This window comes from Centruroides vittatus, unplaced genomic scaffold, assembly GCF_030686945.1.
Source record: "Centruroides vittatus isolate TY-2023 unplaced genomic scaffold, ASM3068694v2 contig_1832, whole genome shotgun sequence".
NCBI lineage: Eukaryota > Metazoa > Arthropoda > Arachnida > Scorpiones > Buthidae > Centruroides > Centruroides vittatus.
Window position 1 is genome coordinate 1,172,277 of NW_027121128.1, and position 20,673 is coordinate 1,192,949.

The 20,673-nt window shown below is 28.7% G+C and overlaps 2 protein-coding genes across 2 annotated transcripts in view; both read right to left on the minus strand.

Moving 5' to 3' along the window:
• LOC136969963 (Golgi-associated PDZ and coiled-coil motif-containing protein-like) overlaps nucleotides 1-20,673 on the minus strand; it is a 54,039-nt gene that overhangs the window by 18,968 nt on the left and 14,398 nt on the right. The window contains exons 2-3 of the mRNA XM_067264314.1: nucleotides 3,612-3,776; nucleotides 2,681-2,856 (exon numbers count right to left, since the gene is read on the minus strand). Of these exons, the coding sequence (XP_067120415.1) occupies nucleotides 2,681-2,856; nucleotides 3,612-3,776 (341 nt within the window). The remainder of the gene's footprint in view (nucleotides 1-2,680; nucleotides 2,857-3,611; nucleotides 3,777-20,673) is intronic.
• Nucleotides 13,911-16,062, minus strand: LOC136969960 (putative leucine-rich repeat-containing protein DDB_G0290503). The gene has a single exon (XM_067264309.1). It carries the CDS (start codon nucleotides 15,724-15,726, stop codon nucleotides 13,993-13,995), a length of 1,734 nt encoding a protein of 577 aa, XP_067120410.1. The 5' UTR covers nucleotides 15,727-16,062; the 3' UTR covers nucleotides 13,911-13,992.

Consider the following 20,673-nt stretch of genomic DNA (forward strand, 5'->3'; position numbering starts at 1 on the left):
GATAGGGACCGCATTAAAAAAAACGCATTAAAAAAAATCTCACGAAACTTCACGAATGGCTGTAAATAATAGTTTTCGCAACACAATTAAAAAAATAATTTTTTTATGCGGTCAACAGGGACCGCATAAAAAAAGTCTCACATAGAAAATAACTCAAAACCGTATGAAATAGAATTTATTGACAACAGATGTCAGCACTTGACTGCATCGTCTGGTCTATCGTCTGTTTTACATATTTTTGTCCAGGTGGTGTTTTGTTGACTTAAAAAGTAAATTATTTCATTTTTCGCATATTCATGCAATAATATTACTATAATAAGTGCATTTATGCTATAATAAGTTTATTTAGCTATAATAAGTCAACGTGAGACATGACGAATCGCACGAGACTAGTCGCCAACTATACCGCACAAATTAAAAATTCGCATTAAAAAAATCGCACAAATAAAAATCGCACATAAAAAGAGCGCATAAAAACAGGTTTGACTGTATTTACCAAAATAAATGAAAATGTACCTAAAAATTTAGGATGCAGTGGGCTGCAGGTTGGACATCCCTGATCTATACTCTAGTTTTGGATTATTATATAACTACAGTCAATTTTTGCATAAATTCACTTCTTTTATAGTAATATATTTAATTTACAAGTTTACTATTAATTTGCAAAAACGAAACTTTTAAAAAAATTTTTTGAACCAGACATTTTTTTTGATAAATTCACTCCTAAAGCTGACCTTATCACAGGTAGTGGCAGAATGATCTGACACTATTTTCAGCATGACATGGAAAATATGGTTTGTCATAGTTTTGCTTGAATTCTGTAAAAATAAATGAACTTATTGACTGGTGATAACAGATCAGAACCATTCTTATTCCCTTCAGTCTTCCAGAAAACAGGGTGTAATTTTAATTGTCACAGTTATGTAAATATATAGAGTTATGTAAATATATGTTAGATTTTCTGATAAATTCTTTATTCATTTCACTAAAACTTCTATTGAATTTATTCAATAATTTGATTACTTTAAATTTAACTATCAACATTAGGAAATTTTATACAAAAAAATTAATATACAATCAAAAATTAAATTCTTACTTTTTAACTTCATGACCAAATATTTCTTTTAATATTTGATAATTATTAAATAAAGTTTATGTAACTGTTTGAAACCTAACTTTCACTTGCAAATTCTTCAAAATCTCACTTCAGATAATAAACAGGGCATAAAAAAAATAAACAGTAACATAAATCCTATACAGTCAGACTTATGTTAATGTTTGTTTACTTTTTTACAAATAAAGCATGAAACTGAGTACAAAGGAACAGATTCAAGCTATTTTGATGATGAGAAGTTAGCATGAAGTTGCCAAAGAGTTTAAAAGGCTTCATCTAGACTAGTGGTGTGCAAACCATGGGTCATGACCCCTCTGGGGGTCATGAGAAAACTTTGAGGTCACCAAATTCAAAGAAATTTATTTGACAATAAAAAATATAAGGCTTTCTTTCAACAAGTATCAGGTACCAGTAAAATAGTGAAATGAAATTATATCATTTATAAAAATAGAACTATATTTTTTTTATGAAAACAATTGTCTATATTAGTATCTAATACATACAGAGGATGACTTACAGCTTGCGATTTCCAATACAGATCCAAACACAGAAGCAATCATGAGCTCATTGCAAGCACATACCTAATATTGAATTCTTATGGTGTAAAGTTTTTTCAAAAGTATTTTTCATTAAATAAATATTCATACCCATATGCATAAATAAAACCATTGTTTCATAAAATTATGTTTTATGTTTTATTCAGACCTCTAATAAGACAGAAACATAAATGCAAATCACAGAAAGAATTTCACTTTAACTACGTTGATGATTAAAAAATGTCTACTGTCTATCCAGGAGTCGTGGCAAAATTTTACACAAAATGAGGAGTCGGAAATGAAAATAGTTTGCACACCACTGATCCAGACCTCTGTATGTAATTGGTGGGAATCTGAAAACTGCCTGTTAAACATTTCTGCAACTTCACACTGACTACAGACCACAATCAGCACCATGTTTCACCTGTAAAAAATAAACACAACTCCTATAAGCCAGACTTATGGGGACACCATGTATCTACAGCAGAAAGAACAATAATTTAATGGAAATATTTCTTATTTTAAGAAAATGGGACTAATATATTTCTATTTATTTAATAATTTTCAATATATTTTATATAGTTTAATACATTTAGCAAATAAATTATTTTAAATATGTTTATGCTTACCAATAACTGAATACTTATCAATCAAATAACAAAAAAAAAAAAAAACCCAAAAATCCAGTAATCACAAACTAATTATTGTATCTGTAACTATAATTACTATTTTATTATTTTACTGATGTTTTGAATATGTATCGTTCAATGTTCCAGTTGTTTGATATTTTGAATATATATTTCTTTCCAAGTCTTCTGTGAACACTAATATTTAAAAATTTGTAATGTTCCACCTGTACTATTTTTCTGTTCCTTTGTAAGTTGTAATAAGCATCTGAAGGTGTTTTTCAATAAGACCAAAAATATTAATGTCATTAAACAGTTTGTGATTGCTGGACTTTTAAGATTTAAATGTTTTTGTAATTAAATTTCAGCCACAATTATATATCATTTATAATTTAATTTTTTACCTCCCAGCTAATTCTTTATCAAGATATTTAGCAGCAAGACGAGCGCCATATAATTCATTTTGTAATGAATAAATATAACTTCTTAATTCTTTATTTTCTTTCCTAAGTTGAATCACTTCAGCTTCTAACAATGCTTCCCTTTGTGAATTTTTACGATATTGTTCCATTTCATTTTCCTAAAAATGAAAAAAACTTACAATTTATCTAAAAAGTAATTTATATATAAATGTTAAACACTGTCACAAAATGAAAATAATTTTATGAAATAATATTTAATTTTCAACAAGAGTTTACAGTACAGATAAATTTTTTTCATTTACATAAGATAATTTCTTAAAATAATTTGTAGTGTGCTTAAAAAAAAAAAAAAAAAAAAAAAAAAAAAAAAATTGTGCAATCACTGCAGCAGAGTAGTAGGACTGTATATTTTTCAAAATTCTACAATTGAGTTGTGATGACTTCTTGCACGTGAAGAACTAAGCAGCTTTCCATTACAAACCTGACATAACCAGTTACTTCCATATTAGTATTAACATTTTTTTATGCATCCTGTATATATGTAAAATATTTAAAAGAAGTTTGAGGATTTACATTAACCAAAATCTAGACATGGCTTTGAAGATAACAAAGCATTACGTTAAAAACACATGAAATTAATTTATTAATTTTTGAATAAGTCAATAGTTCAATAAGATTGTATGGCTAGCAACAGTACACTTTAAACTGTCAAAGGCAGGTTTAACTGACAAAAAGATCAGCCAACATAAGTGAGGGATGAGAACGTGCCTAAATTAGTATTGAAATAATGTTAGTTAATATTAACTAACATTATTAACTGTAAATAAAACTGTAAATAATAATATCTAATATTTAATAGTAATTATCAATAACTCAATATGAAATTATACTAGAATTTTTAAGATAAATCTACCAATTTTTTCTTGATTGTTCGTGAGTCTTCCATATGGCCCATTTGAGCTGTAACTTGTAATTGTGCAGCATGAAGTTGAAGCAGCAAATTCTGCAATTCTTTCTCTAATACAATGCGTGAAGCTTGTGTTTCACACAAATCTTGACGTAATTGAGCAAGATCAGCCTAAAAACATACATTTTATATTAGTATCTTTTTAATATCAAACATTACACAATAATTTCATAATACAGTGGAACCTCAATATACGTCTGCTTTAGAATACATTCAATTCGGAATACGTCCTGTTTTGACGAAACAAATTTTGCTCGGTATATGACTTTTGTTCAGTATATGACTTAATTCAATCTTACGTGCCATCTATGAACAAGTAGCACTATTGGTGTAATAGACCAGACTAGACGTTCACGGTGCCACGGTTTATAACTTTGTTAAATTTCTTCTGATTTTAATTTGTAAGTAAAATTTTATTATTTTTATTCATCGTGAATTGCAAAAAGGCAAATGAAAAGCAACAGAAAACTAAAAAAATGACTAGAATCACAATGGAACTGAAAAAAGAGATTGTTGAGAAATATGAAGCTGGCATGGGTGTTCGAGATTTAACTGTTGCATACCGTATTCCGAGAACGACGATATTGACAATTGTGAAAAATAAAAACATTATTAAATCTGCTAATGTCACGAAAGGGGTTTAATCAATTTCTAAACAGATTATTAGTATTAAGGAGAGTTTGATTCAATTTGATTTTGATTTAATGATTTAAATAATATAATACAATATACTGTAATAACTTTAAAAATCTATAATAAAATTAATTTTTTTATTAATGTGCTCAAACAGTGTTTAAATTATTTTACAACCCCATTAATATTCCATATCAAGAGGGGTTTTTTTTACATGAGAACAGATTAACCATTTTTACATTTACTTCTTATGGAAAAGGTTGGTTTAGTATACGTCCTATTCGGTATAAGTCCAAACATCGGGAACGGATTAAGGTCGTATACTGAGGTTTCACTGTATATTCATAAATGTAATGTTATAGTTTTCTAACTACTATAAATTACAGAACTAAATATATTAGTTAATTTAATTATTATTAATAGTTAAATGATGTGTTTAATTATATATTTTACTTTAATTTATAATTAGAACAAAATCTTACTCATTTGAACTAAGTGGAGGAAAGACTAGTCCAAATTAGCAAAGTTTTTACTCAAATGTGTATTGTATGGTCCAAAAACTATACTTTATTTAAAGTCAAATGTTATTGTGCACTTTAAATGAACAAATATAGTAAATTGATAAACTTTTACAATGCAAAATAAGCGGTCGTATTGCTGTTGTCATCACCCATATTTATTAATTCAAATTTAAAAAAGCTAATTTTTGTTTGCAATTTTTTACCAGTATAATTATTCCTTGATGAGATCTTAATACATCTTGTCTTAAAGTAAGATAATAGTTATTAAAGCCCACATTAGAATTGACAAATTCATTATTTTTAAAATACACAATGCAAAATAGTCAACTGAATTATCTCAAATTCTAAATTAGTGAAGTCAAAACTAGCAAGGTTTTATCGTATTATAATTTTGTGCAGATAACCTGCAGATTATCTGTGTTTAAAAGGCAATTTGAAGGAGGTGTAGGTTTTATAAGCTGATTTAAAATCACAATTGCAAACTCAAATATTTTTTCCTTTGAAGTCAGTGACACAAGTCTTTTAGAAAACACATCTCGAGATATTATCCGCATTAAAATTATTTTATATTTATTTTTTTCTGAATTTATTTTAACACTTATTATTATTTGGTATATAAAATAAATGAAGCAACATGATAAAATTCCATTGTTCACATGTTGAAAATACAATTGCCTGATGAAGTTTAGGAGGTTTCTCTTAGTATTCCAGTTTTTTGTTTAATTTGTTATAATTACATCTATAACAAAATGAAATAGAAAAACAATGTTTTAATGTTTGAGATGGTACTTTCTAAACTGCAATCAGTAAGTGACATTCTTTTAAAGGATGCTCCAGAGGTGCAAGGTATATGATGGGCAGGTTATGCAAAGGTAAATTACGTTCCAAAAAAGTGTCATGCTATACAAAACAAAGGACTAGTGCAAAACATGGTGTTAAGTTCAAGAAGTTAGCAAAATTGTACTATTCTTTTTCGTTACTAAAAGAAATATGTTTATTAAAGCAATCAACAATTTATTTCCAATCGATAATTAATTAATAATCACAATTAAAAGTACTGTATTATGCATTAATATTAATTTTAGTTAAATGAGGGCATTTTCTTCTTACAAAATATTGTCATCTTCTAAGTTCATCTTTTTTGTTGATCTTGATCAGAAATATCAACAACATTTTCATAATGTTTATGGATGACAAAATAAAAATATATTATTAATCAAAAACTTGTTTTAGCAGGTAGGATTTGTTCAGTCGAGTAGCGAGCAATTTTTTCCCAGAATTTGTGTTGAGTACCGAGATATTACCGTATTTCGTCCATCATTTTGTTAGTTTTGTGTCCTTAATTTTGTTAGTTTTTAATTAAACTGTCTGACAGTCATTTCAATTTTTTTTTAATATAAAAAAACTACAGTATAAAGAAGCATTTAATTATAAAGCATTGATTTCTTGATCCTTTTACATCAGTATATTAGAAAAAAAAATTTTTTTTCAAAATTTACAAATATTTACAAAAATTCCAAAATATTTTGAGATATATTTTACTCATTTTATTTGTGTATACATAAAAAGAACCTCAAACAATCAAAAATTGAAACTAGCTATTATTATCAATTCTTTACCAACCAGAGGAGATTACTGTAGTATTTTCAGCCTTTTTAAAGTACCATTGTCTGATTCATACATGCTAATCAATACAAAAATAATTGAAAGTATTAAATTATATTTATTTTGTACATAAAACATTTTGATATTTTCAACTATTTTTGTATTAATTAGTATAAACTTGATGATGGACTTTTAAAGCTAAAAGTACTTGTCACAATAACCTTTGTGTTGATAGTAAATATTTGATTATCTGACAAAAGAAGTCTTTAAAGTGGACAAAGTTTAGATGGCTTCAATTATTTTGTTTTCAAGAAGGAAAAGAAATATCAATCATTTTAAAAAGAAACTATCGACATGGCTAGTGACTGCTAAATTCTATGCTTGAAATTTGGTCTTTTTTCCGAATAATTGTATGTTGTAACTATCTATCTTTTATTTTTAAAACTTAAAAGAAAAATCTATATTTCACATTTTATGACAGAAATAGCAGTTTGGCCTATTCTTTGCATCATAAGCAAATACAGATAATACTTAGGACTTAAGATCATTGAACAGTTTTCCTAGTAAAAAAAATCTATATTAGACAAATCTAATTCATTGATAATTAATATGCTATATTATGAAAGTGGCTATAAACACCAGCTTAAAATTTGTTACCAAACAAATATGGAAGTAATTAAATAATACTTAATTTTGAAAAGTTATGATATTATCTTATATTAAAAAGTTATATTGGCTTTGCTGACTTGCTGACATGAAATGTTTGCATAGAAGCAGACTTTTTTTGGTTTGATGTCACAACTTGGTGAATTTAAAGACACTTGGCAAAATTCATCGATATTTACTTCATAAACTTTATACAAACGCGTTTCGAGCTTTTGCCCCTCGTCAGTCTGTTACATAATGAACATGTGTACACATGTTCATTACGTACAGAAACCCTACAGAATTTTTTTTTCATTTCTCGATGTTTTAAGATCCCGAGTCCAAAAATGTAGTCTTGGGAGTCATTTTTATGACCAATCGCCATAATCCTTCTGTTATACATAACAGAACCAGGAAAGTAATAATAAATTTTAGGTCCTGCAAATTGCCAAAATTTATCTTTGCTGTGTCATAAAATGCCATATCTTCTGTAAAACTTAGTTAATTTAAATGCCAGTTACCTTTATTAATTTGCTTCATACTATTTTAGACAACAGAATTTTCTGTTGTTTTACCAACAATTATTCTTTAATATATTTTAAAATTATTATTTCTATAAAGTATTATTATAAATCACATCAGAGGACTGCTTAAAGTGGCCAAGAACAGAACACCTAGTATTTTTTTCATAAAAATCATTTATATGCCAATCTGTAGAATCATAAAACCTTAAACTCTAACATATTTTAAAATTGTAAAATATATGAAATGTATGAAACACACAAAAAAAACAGTTCTATCCTGTTTTTTTGTATGTTCCACACATTCCTGAGGAGGGCCTCTGAAAGAGGGCTGAAAACGTTTGAGTATTAAAGTTACTTGTTCATTTACTGCTGGAATTAGCATTTAGGTGTGAATTTTGTTGGTTTAGGTATAAATTTGCATTCATGTAAAAACAAAACATAAGAAAATCCATAAAACTCTACTTTATCGGAAAACTAAGCTAAAAACATGAAAAACAAATACCAAATACTTTAGAGCTTCCCTTATCATCAAGTATACTCACATCTACTAAATATTACAAAAATACTTTTAATTATAATACTGAATTATAATACTTGGAGATAGGTTTTGAATTTGTTAGATGAAGAATCATATCCTAAATTTAAACAACATTAAAGAAATAAATTTTGTTAATTAGCCTATACAGTATACTTCATTATAAAAAGTTTTTCATTTAGAACACAATGATTTTTTTCTGATATTGCTTCTGATAATATAATACAATAATGATCTATTGTTACATTTATATCATTCATTATTTTCTTTGAATAGTGGACTAATTAATTAGAATATCTTATATATTTTGCCTCATAACTATCATTTCAAAATTGTTTGTTTTAATAAGATGAAAAACATTTTAGAAATGAGATACAGAATGTTCTGAAATATGTATACAACATATTCTTCTAAAATATCATATAGACTATACTACTGGTAATATAATATTCTGTTGATTACAAAATGAAATAAATAGTAATGAGAAGCTAGTTCAAAAAACCGACAGGAGGATTAAAAACACTTCAAAATTCTATCAGATCATTAAACATCTGATATGGAATAGTGATATCCAATTAAGATAGTTGCAAGAAAGCTGTTTATTAATTACTACAAACCTGTACTGACACACAATTAAAACACAAAGCTTAACAAGTACACAAAAACAAAGTCATGGAGATAAAATAGTTGAGAACAATGTAAACAACAAGAGATTAAGTTACAAATTCAATGATCTGGAAAGAACTGAAAATAGACAGCCTAATTGACAAAATGCAGTCAGCAAATATCAAATGATATAGTCATGTTTTAGAGGACGGACAACAAGAGAGCACCCAAATCTGCTTTGTAGTCTTCAAATACAAACTAGATACTGACATGGATGGGAAGATCAAAAAAGATATAGAATAAAGATAAGAGGCAAAATGAAATTGAAAAAAGTGTTATTGAGAGAGACAGAGAGACAATTAATGAATATTATCCCATACCTGACTCTTTGATGAGGACATGACGAAGATATACTGTATACATAAATATAGTCTATAGCTTGACAATATAGAAAGATTTCAAACTCAGCAGAAAGCACTTCCCATTAACGACAATTTCTATCATCATCATCATCATCAATAAATCTATATAAATCATAGATATTAATTAATATCATACAATTTTTTATTGGACAAATATTTAAAGAACAAATACAGAAATAACTAATTAATTACTTATATATTTATTTCTGTATGTTTGATACTTAGAAACTCATTATATATTTAATATATATAATAAGTATATAGTGTAGTATTTAATATTTTAAACATAACTTTTGAAATTTCTTGAAAACAATCTCTTACTTCTTATATGTTATTCTTCTCAGTTGTCGTAGCATTTTCTGGTAACATTAACCATAATAACCGAGGTTTCCCTGTATTTAATACTATTGTTTTAATACAATGAAAAGAAGAAACCATATATACTAAATTTCAGCAATATTTAATTTGAAAAACAAACATTTTTGGCCCTTTGATAGGCCTTCTTCAGATTTTACACTGAGTTTTACAAATTAAAGTTCAGTTCAGAATGCATCGGTGTTTTTAAAATACAAATTTAACATTTGAAATAATATTTAAATACAAATTTAACATTTAAATCTTGAAGAATATTGTATAATGTCCTTTGGAGAAATTTTTTTAACTATTTCTAGAATTTAGTGTATATATCTGTAGTTCTTCTTTTCATTCTATTTTCTGTTCCAGTTTTTGCAACTGTTTAGTAACTACTGTTTTAAAAAGTTAAAACTAAAATAAACTAAAATTAGGCATAAAAACTGAAATAAAAAGAAAAAAAATTGAATTTTATACGACTTAAAAAAAAAAATACTTGACAGCAATTAGACAATTATATAATCCCTATTAATCATTCTTTGTTAATCCACTAACCTGACAATCATCTCATCCTTAATAGAATGTTAAAGAAGTTCTAATTAACCATACAATTGGAAGATATAGAAAGAAATGGTGTCATTTTATTAAGAGAATGGACAAAAGTAGAATTTTGAAGATGCTCTTAAATAAAAAAAAGCAAGACACCCAAAATTTGCAACAAAAATGGGGGAGCAGGTCACTTAGCCTAAGAATTTGGAGAGGATAATGATGACAAATTTATAGTATCAGTACTAAATTAGCTACACGCACAAACAGATCTATCTTAAAATAATTTTAATTAAAATTTTCATGCATACACTTTCTCTCCTTTATATAGTAGTAGTAAAATATTAAAATCTGCAATTAAACATTAAAAAAAATATATAACGTTAACAAATTAATTAATTTTTACCTTTTTAATTTGCATTTCTTGAATCTTTTTTGCTCACATATCACTTTCTGTTTCCAACTTATCATAATCATAAATGCATTAATAACTTCTTATCTAAGCAAATGAACTCAATTAAAATGTAACTTGATAGCCATTAATGTTAGGAATTTTAAGGGAAAAAAAGAGGACTAAGTTGCAACAGGAAATGCTATCTGATAAATGATAAATTTGTCATTAAACCTCATTAAAAATTGCAAAAGGTGTGAAACTTCAAATATGTATTTATGAAATCTATTACAAAAATAAATAATTAAAACAATTTTCTCACTTTTTATATTTAGTATATTACAGTAAGACTTTGCTTAGCGCTTCCTTGATTAACGATGATTCATTATAACATGGTCTGCTCAAAGCCTGAAAAAAGTGCAAAATTTACACTTATTCAAATTATCGCTGCATTTCATTGATTTGTATATAATATATTTATTCCCAAACACAAACCAATCAGCAAAAGGTGGCAATTCATCATAGCACTGCCCTTCCCTTAAATCTATGTTTGTTTGGTACAATTTTAAAAAAAATATAACATCATGGAAGCCATACACAATATTGTCTTTGCTTGGCAAAAATTAACTGATAAATGCATGAACAGAGTGCGAAAGAAGGTATGGCCAGAGATATCCAAGGATTCTTAACGAGAAGAGCCTGTTGTTGACCAAATTGTCAACCTAATCGATACAGCAGGACTAGGAGATGTAGACGAACAGGATATTGAGGAGTTACTACAAGTTTCTGGTGAAAGCCTTACCAATGATGACCTTCAAGAACTAGCAGAACAAGGAATTCATGTAGAACTGAAAAATAGTGATTTTGAAAACAAAGAACCCAAAGAATTTTTTACAGATTTCCTTAGTAAAAGTTTGATAACGATAACCAAAATCATTGATCAAACTGTTGTGAATGATCCAGATTTTGAAAAGAGTACAAAAGTAAGATGAGGCATTTTGGATGCAATCTCCTGCTACTGACATTTGCTTAACGAAAGAAAAAGAAAGCATGACAAATGACGCTAGATGAGTTCATCACAAAAAAATCAAGAATTTCAGAAGAGCCAGGATCTTTGTCACAAAAATGAACTTTACATTTCTGTGTGCATGTTATGTAGCATATTATTATGCAAATTAATATAAAAATAACTTAAAATTAAAGTAAATTTTGTTTATTTTTGGTTGCATGTTCCCCTTTCCCTATTTACTACGGGTTAAAATAATCTTGTTTAACGCTGTTTCATTTGGTGCTTTGTCATCTAGGAATGCATCCTAAGAGCTAAATGAGGTCTTACTGTTAAAATTTCGAATCAAACATTGAGAAAAATCTCCCACTTTATAAACAAAGGCAAAAATGTATTTAATACAATTCCATGAAAAAGATTGAAAATTTAAAAATAACTTAAACTTAGATTTAAAAATTTGGCTGTTGTATAGATTACTCACCATGGAATTTTAGGACTTTGAATATACATCTGAACTCAGGGGACCTAGACGAGTTCAATGATACTCTATTTTTGGACCAGAGACGAAAAATAAGAAAGTTATCATATTTACGATTTCTTGCCTTTCACAATACATTTCTACACCATTTTAGAGTTTTCCACTAGGTGGCGTCAACTGTTCGTGCTCTCAACAGATTCCTCCCGGAGGGGAACAGCTGCATGCCACCGAGTGTTTAACATCACTAGCTATTGATTCACGGTAGTTCTTAAACAAAAGAAAAAAAAAGGAAACGTTTACTGAACTACAAGCAGCAATGTTCCCTCTAAACTGCGTGGCTGCGCTCTGCTCAAATTGTTGCCGTGCACAAGAATTTATGTGCCATGCAGGCGAGCATGCACACTGACTTAAATTGTTGTTTACTTATTTCTCACTATGTCTGCAACATGATTATTGCTATGTATATTTCAATTAAATACATTAAATCATTGACAAAAGACAATATTTTGTATGGAAGTGTGTTTTAAAATGGATTTTAATCTCTACTTCATAATTAATTATTTTAATTTTTATAGGAAAAAATAAGATTTTATATATATATGCTCAGAAAAATTTTTTGCTCAGAGTCTGCTCAGCAAAAAAAATTTTTGCTCAAAGAAGTATATGTTCTACTCATCTATGAAAAAAATTAGAGGGAACGTTGACAAGCAGCACCATCTAGTGGAAAACTAAAATAGCATAGAATGCATTGTGAAAGGCAAGAAATTGTAAATATGATAACTTTCTTATTTTTCATCTCTGGTCCAAAAGGAGGGTACCGTTGAACTTGTCTAGGTCCCGAGTTCAGATGTATATTCAAAGTCCTGAAATTCCGTCGGGAGTAATCTATACAACATCTAAAAATTTAAATTTATGAAATTTATTATTATTGATTAAAAGAAACTTTAATTTATATTACTTTCAGTTATATTTTTATATAAAAACTTAAATTTTGAGGTCCTCTATGGCTAGGACTGAAGTCAAATAATCTTGTCGGCCTCCCTCTATGCAGGTTTGAATTTATTGGCAGTGCAATTAGATTTAAAAAATAATTTTAATAATCAAAACATTCAAATTTCAGAGTTTAATTATATAAAAACAATAATATTTCATATTGTCCTGACACACAAATTGCTACAAAAGTTAACTTGTAAAAGCCTAAAACTTTTATTCTTTCCTAAATAAACAATATTAATGCAAGGAAACATTTTCTATAAGATTAGATTAATGATTACAGTACAATCTCGATTATCCAGTCTTAAAGAAAATAGTGAGCCGAATAACAAAAATCTGGATAATAGGGAGCCACACGTAATGCCCGCTGTACTTAGAAACACAGTGTTAAATATGCTCAGAAATGAAACAGAAACCTACAAAAAAAAATCTCCCTTTAAAGTAGTAAGATTGAAAAAATGAATAATGTTTTTATGAATTATACAAAAATAAAATCTAAAAGGAAATAAAAGTTAGAACTATTACATTAAAAAATTAAGGAAAAGAATTTATTTTGATAAAATTGAATTACTGTATACTTAGTTTTTTCTTTAGATTTACTAACCTTTTTTTAAACAGTTATGACGTCTAACAAAAAAAGTCAGCCATCGAGATTATCGGAGTTTAAATTTTTTTTAATTAAATAATAAACTCATCTACTTTTTGAATCACTACTTAAAATAATAGAATTAATTAGAATCCTTTCGATCTTCGCAACTTTAAGGCAATTAGTTAGAGGCAAGTCGAAAATTCATTCAATACGAAAGAACTTCCAAGATGGCTGACATTTTTTTTTAAATATATATATTATCGCATATTGTCTACAGAAGATTATCTTAAAGGTCGGCTCAAACACATCGCCCGACACGTCCCGAATCAATTTATGTGAAATGAATTCTTAATCTAACGCAACTGACGAGATTGGTTGAGGATGAAAAGCAAAAACTTACTTATGGGCGTCGAACTATTTATTATTGAAACATATTTACATATTACAGGCCGCCTGGACCGGCTACAATTTACAAAATACGGCTAAGATCCATCGTAATCTGTTTCGGTAACGGGATAATCAGCATCGTAATCGCTGGTGGTTCCATTAACATCCATCATACGTCCGAGTTGATCGGAATCGTTCGTAAATTCCTGAAAATCATTGGCGTCTTCGAATCGAGTTCCGTTTTGCACCGCCATTTCGGATAATTGTTTCCAATTCTTATGTCCAAGATAACATTTGCTGACGTGTTTCCTGATCTCCCTTATTGTTTCGTTCTTGCAAGATGACGCGGCTGCTAATATCTTTTCTAGAGTCGCAGCTAGTTTAATCCCGTTCTGTTGTACTTCGGCTCCGATTTTATATACATCAGAGACTGATCTGTTCCTCATTTCTAATACCATCTGTTGCAGAATGTCGTAAATTTGAGTCTCTTCTTCCTGAATCCGTTTACAAGTGCTGATAAAAGTATTTTGAGCCACTAGCAAAGTAGCGAAGCTGGTATCGACGGTTGATCTCAACTCGGTCACTTTTTTATCCAAATTCCCACTCACGTCCGCTAAAGTTGCGTGATATTTGGAGCTTTGCTCTATCCTGTCTCGCTGCTCTTGACGGAGTAGACTCTGACTCCTGTTTCCACTTTCCAGAACTTTAATCAACAGCGATTTCTGTTCGTCCGAATTCCTCTTAGATTCCTGAATGCTGTTCAAGAGCTTTTTTGTAGATACTTCAATATCTGTATCCAATTCTTTAAATCTGACTTCTTCCATTTTAACTGATTTCTCGACCAAAGAAGTTAAACTTTCCATCTGTTGCTGAAATTGCGTTTGAATGCGCGCTGAAGTTTCGCATCGAGTGGCCAAACTTCTACTCTGGCCTTCTCCATTGCAATTAAAGGAGATATTATTCACTGCCACTTTTAGCTCCTTGTGAAATCTATCCATTTTATCACCCAAATGATTCAAATTGTTCTTCGACTTCGCCTCCTCGTCTATCAGAATTTTATCCACATTATCAAGTATCGTCACTGTATTAGTATCCAATTTATCCATCCTTTTCTCGAATAAGTTAACCAATTCTTCCTTCAAGAATATTCTTAGATCGCTAACACTGTTAACCACGTCGTCGACTTTCAGAAACTTTGACAAAACTGTCGATTCGAACTGCAGATGCCTGTCATCGCTTTTTACTAACTTTTCTAGTATATCATCAACTGAATTATGTAAATCTCTTTCGAGTAACTCCAATTTGTTAGTTATTCTTTCCATTTTTATATCTATTTTGGCATCTAGAAAAGCTGCTTTATTGTTTAACTTATCATTAAGATGTTCCATTCTTCTAGATAGATGTTCATTGGAAAATTCTTCCTTAATGTCTTTACCTATAACAACCTCTTCCACTTTTTCCATTCTCAGATCGAACTTCGTTTCCAGTCGTCCTAATTTAGTTTCTATATTTTCCAATCGCCTTACCAATTGTTCTAGCGAAAAGTCCAATCTAGCTAATTTCAAAGTGTAGCCAAACGTATCCAAACCACGCAATCTATCGTCTATAGAAGCTAAAACATCCTGAAGTACTTGAGGAACGTGAATCCATGCATCTGTAGTTAAATCCAAACCTCGAGATTTATTTTCATCGTTGCTTTGTTTCTCTCGCAGTCTTTGTATTAATGAAGAAGAGACAAGAGTATCCATACAACACGCCCATAGGACGAAGCTAGATACCAAACGTCGGACATGCATGACTCCAGTACAGATCTGTTCGAGCAAGTGCATATAAGCTTTAGAGGTCACGTGTCGGCCAAGAGAACGTGTTTAGTGTCACCCAGAATGACAGACTCGAGTGTCTCGAAAGGACAGCTCCTGCTTTGTTTCATCTATCATCAGACATAAATAAATAAAATGTTAGTGATTCTGAGAAGGAAATGATTCTCTAATGTTAGATGTTTAGGTATTTATAAAGGGTAATCTGAACTACTTCGTGACGTGATCATACGGAGAAAGTAAAGACCTACCTTCCATTTAACTGGTGGCAAGGTCATTTTGTAAATATTATGAACAATGAATTATGGAGAGATTTACAAATCGTCCATTACTACAATTTAATAAAGTAAGTATTTTAATATTTTGTTCATTGAAATATCCTAAGATTATATTTTAACTTAAAGCTGATTTGCCCTGAAGGGAAAATTGAATATGTGGACATGTCAAAAAACACACTAACATTTTATTAAGTAATTAAACATAGAATTATGGAACTAAACTGGTTAAAATTCACTTCATAACAAACACAATTTGTACAAATAAACTCGGAGCAGATGTATTTAATTTGTATGAAACTGCAATAAATTTTTGGTACAGGTTCAAACTCAAAAGTAATGCAAGTTAACGATTTTTCCAAATTAAATTAGCTTATATATTGTATAAAACTTTCTTTTCCTTATTTCGCGTGGGCAATCTTCCAAGCATTCAATATAATCAACATTGCCATTTGCCAGATCTTTTTCCACTGCTTATCTATAACAAAAAATCTCCACTTTTCAATCCTTCGTTTAAAAATGAATTCACAACCATACATTTTTTTAAACCTAAAATACACTTCTATTATTTTATACTTTTTTTTATAGAAGTAAACAAAACAACTTAGATTTTATCATTCATAAGCAAACTTTCAGGTACTGTACGCGCACGAAAATTTATATGTATCTTCACATCCAGTTCGATAAGAGAGTCAGGCATTGCATCTTATGTAAGTCACAGCTTTAAAGCAACGTGCTGAAAATATAAAATTGAAACGATATCTTGAGTGAATATTACTTTATTCAATTCAAATGTGTTTGCAGATACGTAAACAGAACTCGATTATGGAGATTCAGTTCCCAAAAAGACAATTTGTTTCTATAAGGAAACGTAAATAGCATATTATTAAATATAAGACGGTCATTGCATTTTCATTGCTAATGGCAATGTTATTTACAACATCGATTCTGAAAAATTCCTGATGCAAAAAAATAAATCTTTCAATCATAATTCGATATTCTGCTCGGTATCTTTCAATAAAAGATGGTGGGATTAAAATGTAATAAAGTGATCATTTATTCACAAAATGTTCAATTTATAATTACGAATACTACACGTTTATTTTCATTCAATTTAAAATTAAAATTCTAATGGCATAAAAATAAAATGAAACTTTTGGAATTTAATGACGTGAAATGCTGCTGAAAGCGAAGGTACGAATTGCAGAAAACTACAATAGAAAACTGACTGAAAACTTTGATTTTAAATATCGATTAATCTTTCAGCTTATCATAATTTAAATTCTAGAAAAATATTCCAAATATTACTCAAGAATTTATTAAAATAAGTTAATGCTAACCCACTGAATTTTACAAATTAAACTGAGATAATAAACAGTCAATATAAGATATTTTAACAGTTATGTTATCCTTTCTTTTTAATATTTTACGAAAATTTAAGACTAAGCTTTCAGTTTTAGAAAAGTTCTCTTTAATTAATTTATTGTGGTTTAATTTAAGCTCGGGCATGCTTAATAAACAAAAACGAATTCGTCGTACAAGGGCTATATCAAACAAACGGTACATATAGTATTTTGCTATATCGCACTTCAAAATAAAACAGATCGTAAGAATAACCACACTTCAGACAAATGAAAAAGACACTTGGCTTGTTCACTAACGACATCTGCTTCAAACATACTTTAATCAATCATAAGATATTTATTATTATATTTTTAGCGAAAGTATTTATATCACGTTATTCTATAGCTGACTTTTTTAAACAAGTGAATGGGATCATCTAACGGCGCTTGGTATGGTCGATTGACATTAATTATCAGAAGCATCTGTAGCTATTATTAAACTGCTTCAACTACTGATATAAAAACTGATGCAGGACCGAAATAAAAATATCAATACTGAATCCTAAATTAAGTAAAAGATGTGTTAAACGTTTAATAAAGCATATCAATGCTGAATTAATTACAAATTATCTTTATTATTTTAAAAAACCCAGAAAACATAGCGTAACAGAACTTTATTTCAGTCTTTTCTTCTTCAAACCTTCGATTTCTTAATCAAATATTAGACGATGAAGTTGAGAACACTTCTCACATAATTGAGAGCAATGATCGAAAATGTAGATCTATATCAACGGCACGGCAATGAAATTTTAAAATCACGTAACAGTAAATGTTTTATTATAATTATCTTCTGAAATGTTCAGCAATGTTACGATATATATTGTTAATAAATTATGAATAATTCTGTATATGTATAGATCGTAGAACATATTAGTTGACGTCTGAAGATAGATAATACAACTGTCTTAACGTACAACTTAATAAAATTACGAGAAATTTTATTATAAAGTACAAGATTCATTCGTGAAATTCGAGAAAAATCAAATAATAAACGCTTTCACAAATCAACAGGTTTTCGCTTGTCAGACATCTGTTTACAATTTCTCTCGTTATAAATAGCTACTGGAAACTAACACGGATACAATACAAGTAAACGAACAAATACACTAATGAGTTGTATAATTTTTTTTAAAAACAACTCAATTCAGACGAAAATAAATCATAAAAACACGATTGTTTTTATTGATTATATATATTACAATGTAGTAATCGGTCTATCTGAAGAGTTTTAATTAAGCCAAATGGAAGAGAGGTTAAAAAGGTCTTAGAAGGACGCACCAAAAACTAGTCTTAAGTAAAAATTCTGCTTTTGTTTTTGTCGATTTTATTCGTACATTTTCTATGATTTTCGGAAAGGGAGCAAGGTCTCACATTTACGATTGGCCTTAGTCCAAATCTCATCTCATCACTTCTCATCCCCCACTTCTGATGTTCTAGAAACATTATAAAAATGAATTTCTTCTTCAATAACTGAAGTAAAAGAAGGAAACATTTGTGTAAAGCTTTAATTAACAAAATTTTGAGTTATTCTGTCTGGAAAATCATATTTGCATGTTCAGCATTAACATAAAAATTTATGAATCAAACTGAACTAAATAATTCTTTCAGTCCTGTTACTGATGTTATGTAAATTTTTCTCTACAAACGTATAAACTTAGTATTGAAAAAATATTCGAAATAAGCTTAAAATGGGTAATTTTGCGAAAATCTTAATATAAATCGTTGAACTGAATTGTAATATTTTTACATCAAATAAGCTTACATAATAATCAGGAAATTATAAACTGGTTGTATATAAGCCATAAAATCATTACACATTTCTTATTTATATAATTTTATTATTCATATAATTATAAAAATTACTTTGTGAACAATGCAATAAACTACATTAAAACCTGTGTAACCCGGAACTGCACAGTACTGGATATTTTTTTCCGATATGGCAGGTTTCTGTTTTATTCAGGTTCCATTTTAGACAGGTTTTTTACTGTATATTAATCTATGCCAATTTCCATAAGAAAATTGTCATTAGGCCAGTGGTGTAGCGTAGTGAGGGCGGCAGGGGCAGCCCGGGCGGCACTTTAAGGGAGTGGCAAAATTTCATAATAAATAATAGTAATACCTAAATAAGGGGGCAGCAAAATTTTCCTCTGCCCCAGGCGTAGCTGCCTGGGGCAGAGGAAAATTTGTGGCATAGCGTGGGTGTAGGCACCCACACTACGCCACTGCATTAGACTACTGTTTACGGATTCAATAAATTCCAACTACTATTTTTACCATGTCCAAGATCTTGAAATATAAAACTAATTTGTAGAATTACTACTACAAAATTATCGAAAATAATTATAATTACACATTCAAAACTGAATATATTCCTGTTTGTGTCTCATTAATACAATAAAGTATGAATGATTCTACTAATTCAATCATAAAAACAGCATAGTAAAAGCATATTCTAGATAGTTTGAAAAATTCTATAAATTCTAGTTTGAAGCATTCTCCTTCAAACTAGAATTTATATTATAATTTCTGTTAAAGCTGCTTGCAATGACCTACTTATAACTTTAGTAAATCTGATATTAAGCTAGAAAATCTACTCAGGAAGAACTTAAAAATAAAGAAAATAGTAAAATATGTTATTCATAATTCATTACTCATTTCAATAAAGCTCTAGAGAACAAAAATAGAATGATTAAACTCTAAGAACTGTTCTAAGAATTTAATTTTAGTATAAGCTTTTTCTTAATTAACAAATTTTGTATCGAACATTGAAATAATTCTTTATTTTATAAATTTTTCATCTGAATTACTTTTATGAGTAATTAAAATAATGCATCGTGGTTCAATCATCATTAAGATATAAAATTTTTCCTACTTTATAATTAATTCTATTCTTAAATTTTAAATTGTTCATTTAAAAAAATTTAAGTCAAATACATACATAATCACCTTCACTGAAGTTTAAGATAAATCATGTAAATTTTAATTTCTCTTACTGCTAAATGACATGTGGCACATGACATAATTTAGGCACCACCATTCAATGACATGTGGATTATTGACAACTTTAAAGTCATGAAGATTGATTAAAGGGGGGGAAATTGTTGATATTCTTAAGGAATTAATTAAATATAACAATTCTTAAATCACAATCTGATCAATGAAAGTTTTGTTTAGACAATTTGATTTATTTTTTTTAGCTTATTGCAGTTTTTAAAAAAATGACTCCTACAAAAACAAAATCCTATCTGTTTTATACTATTCACAGCATACATTTTTAG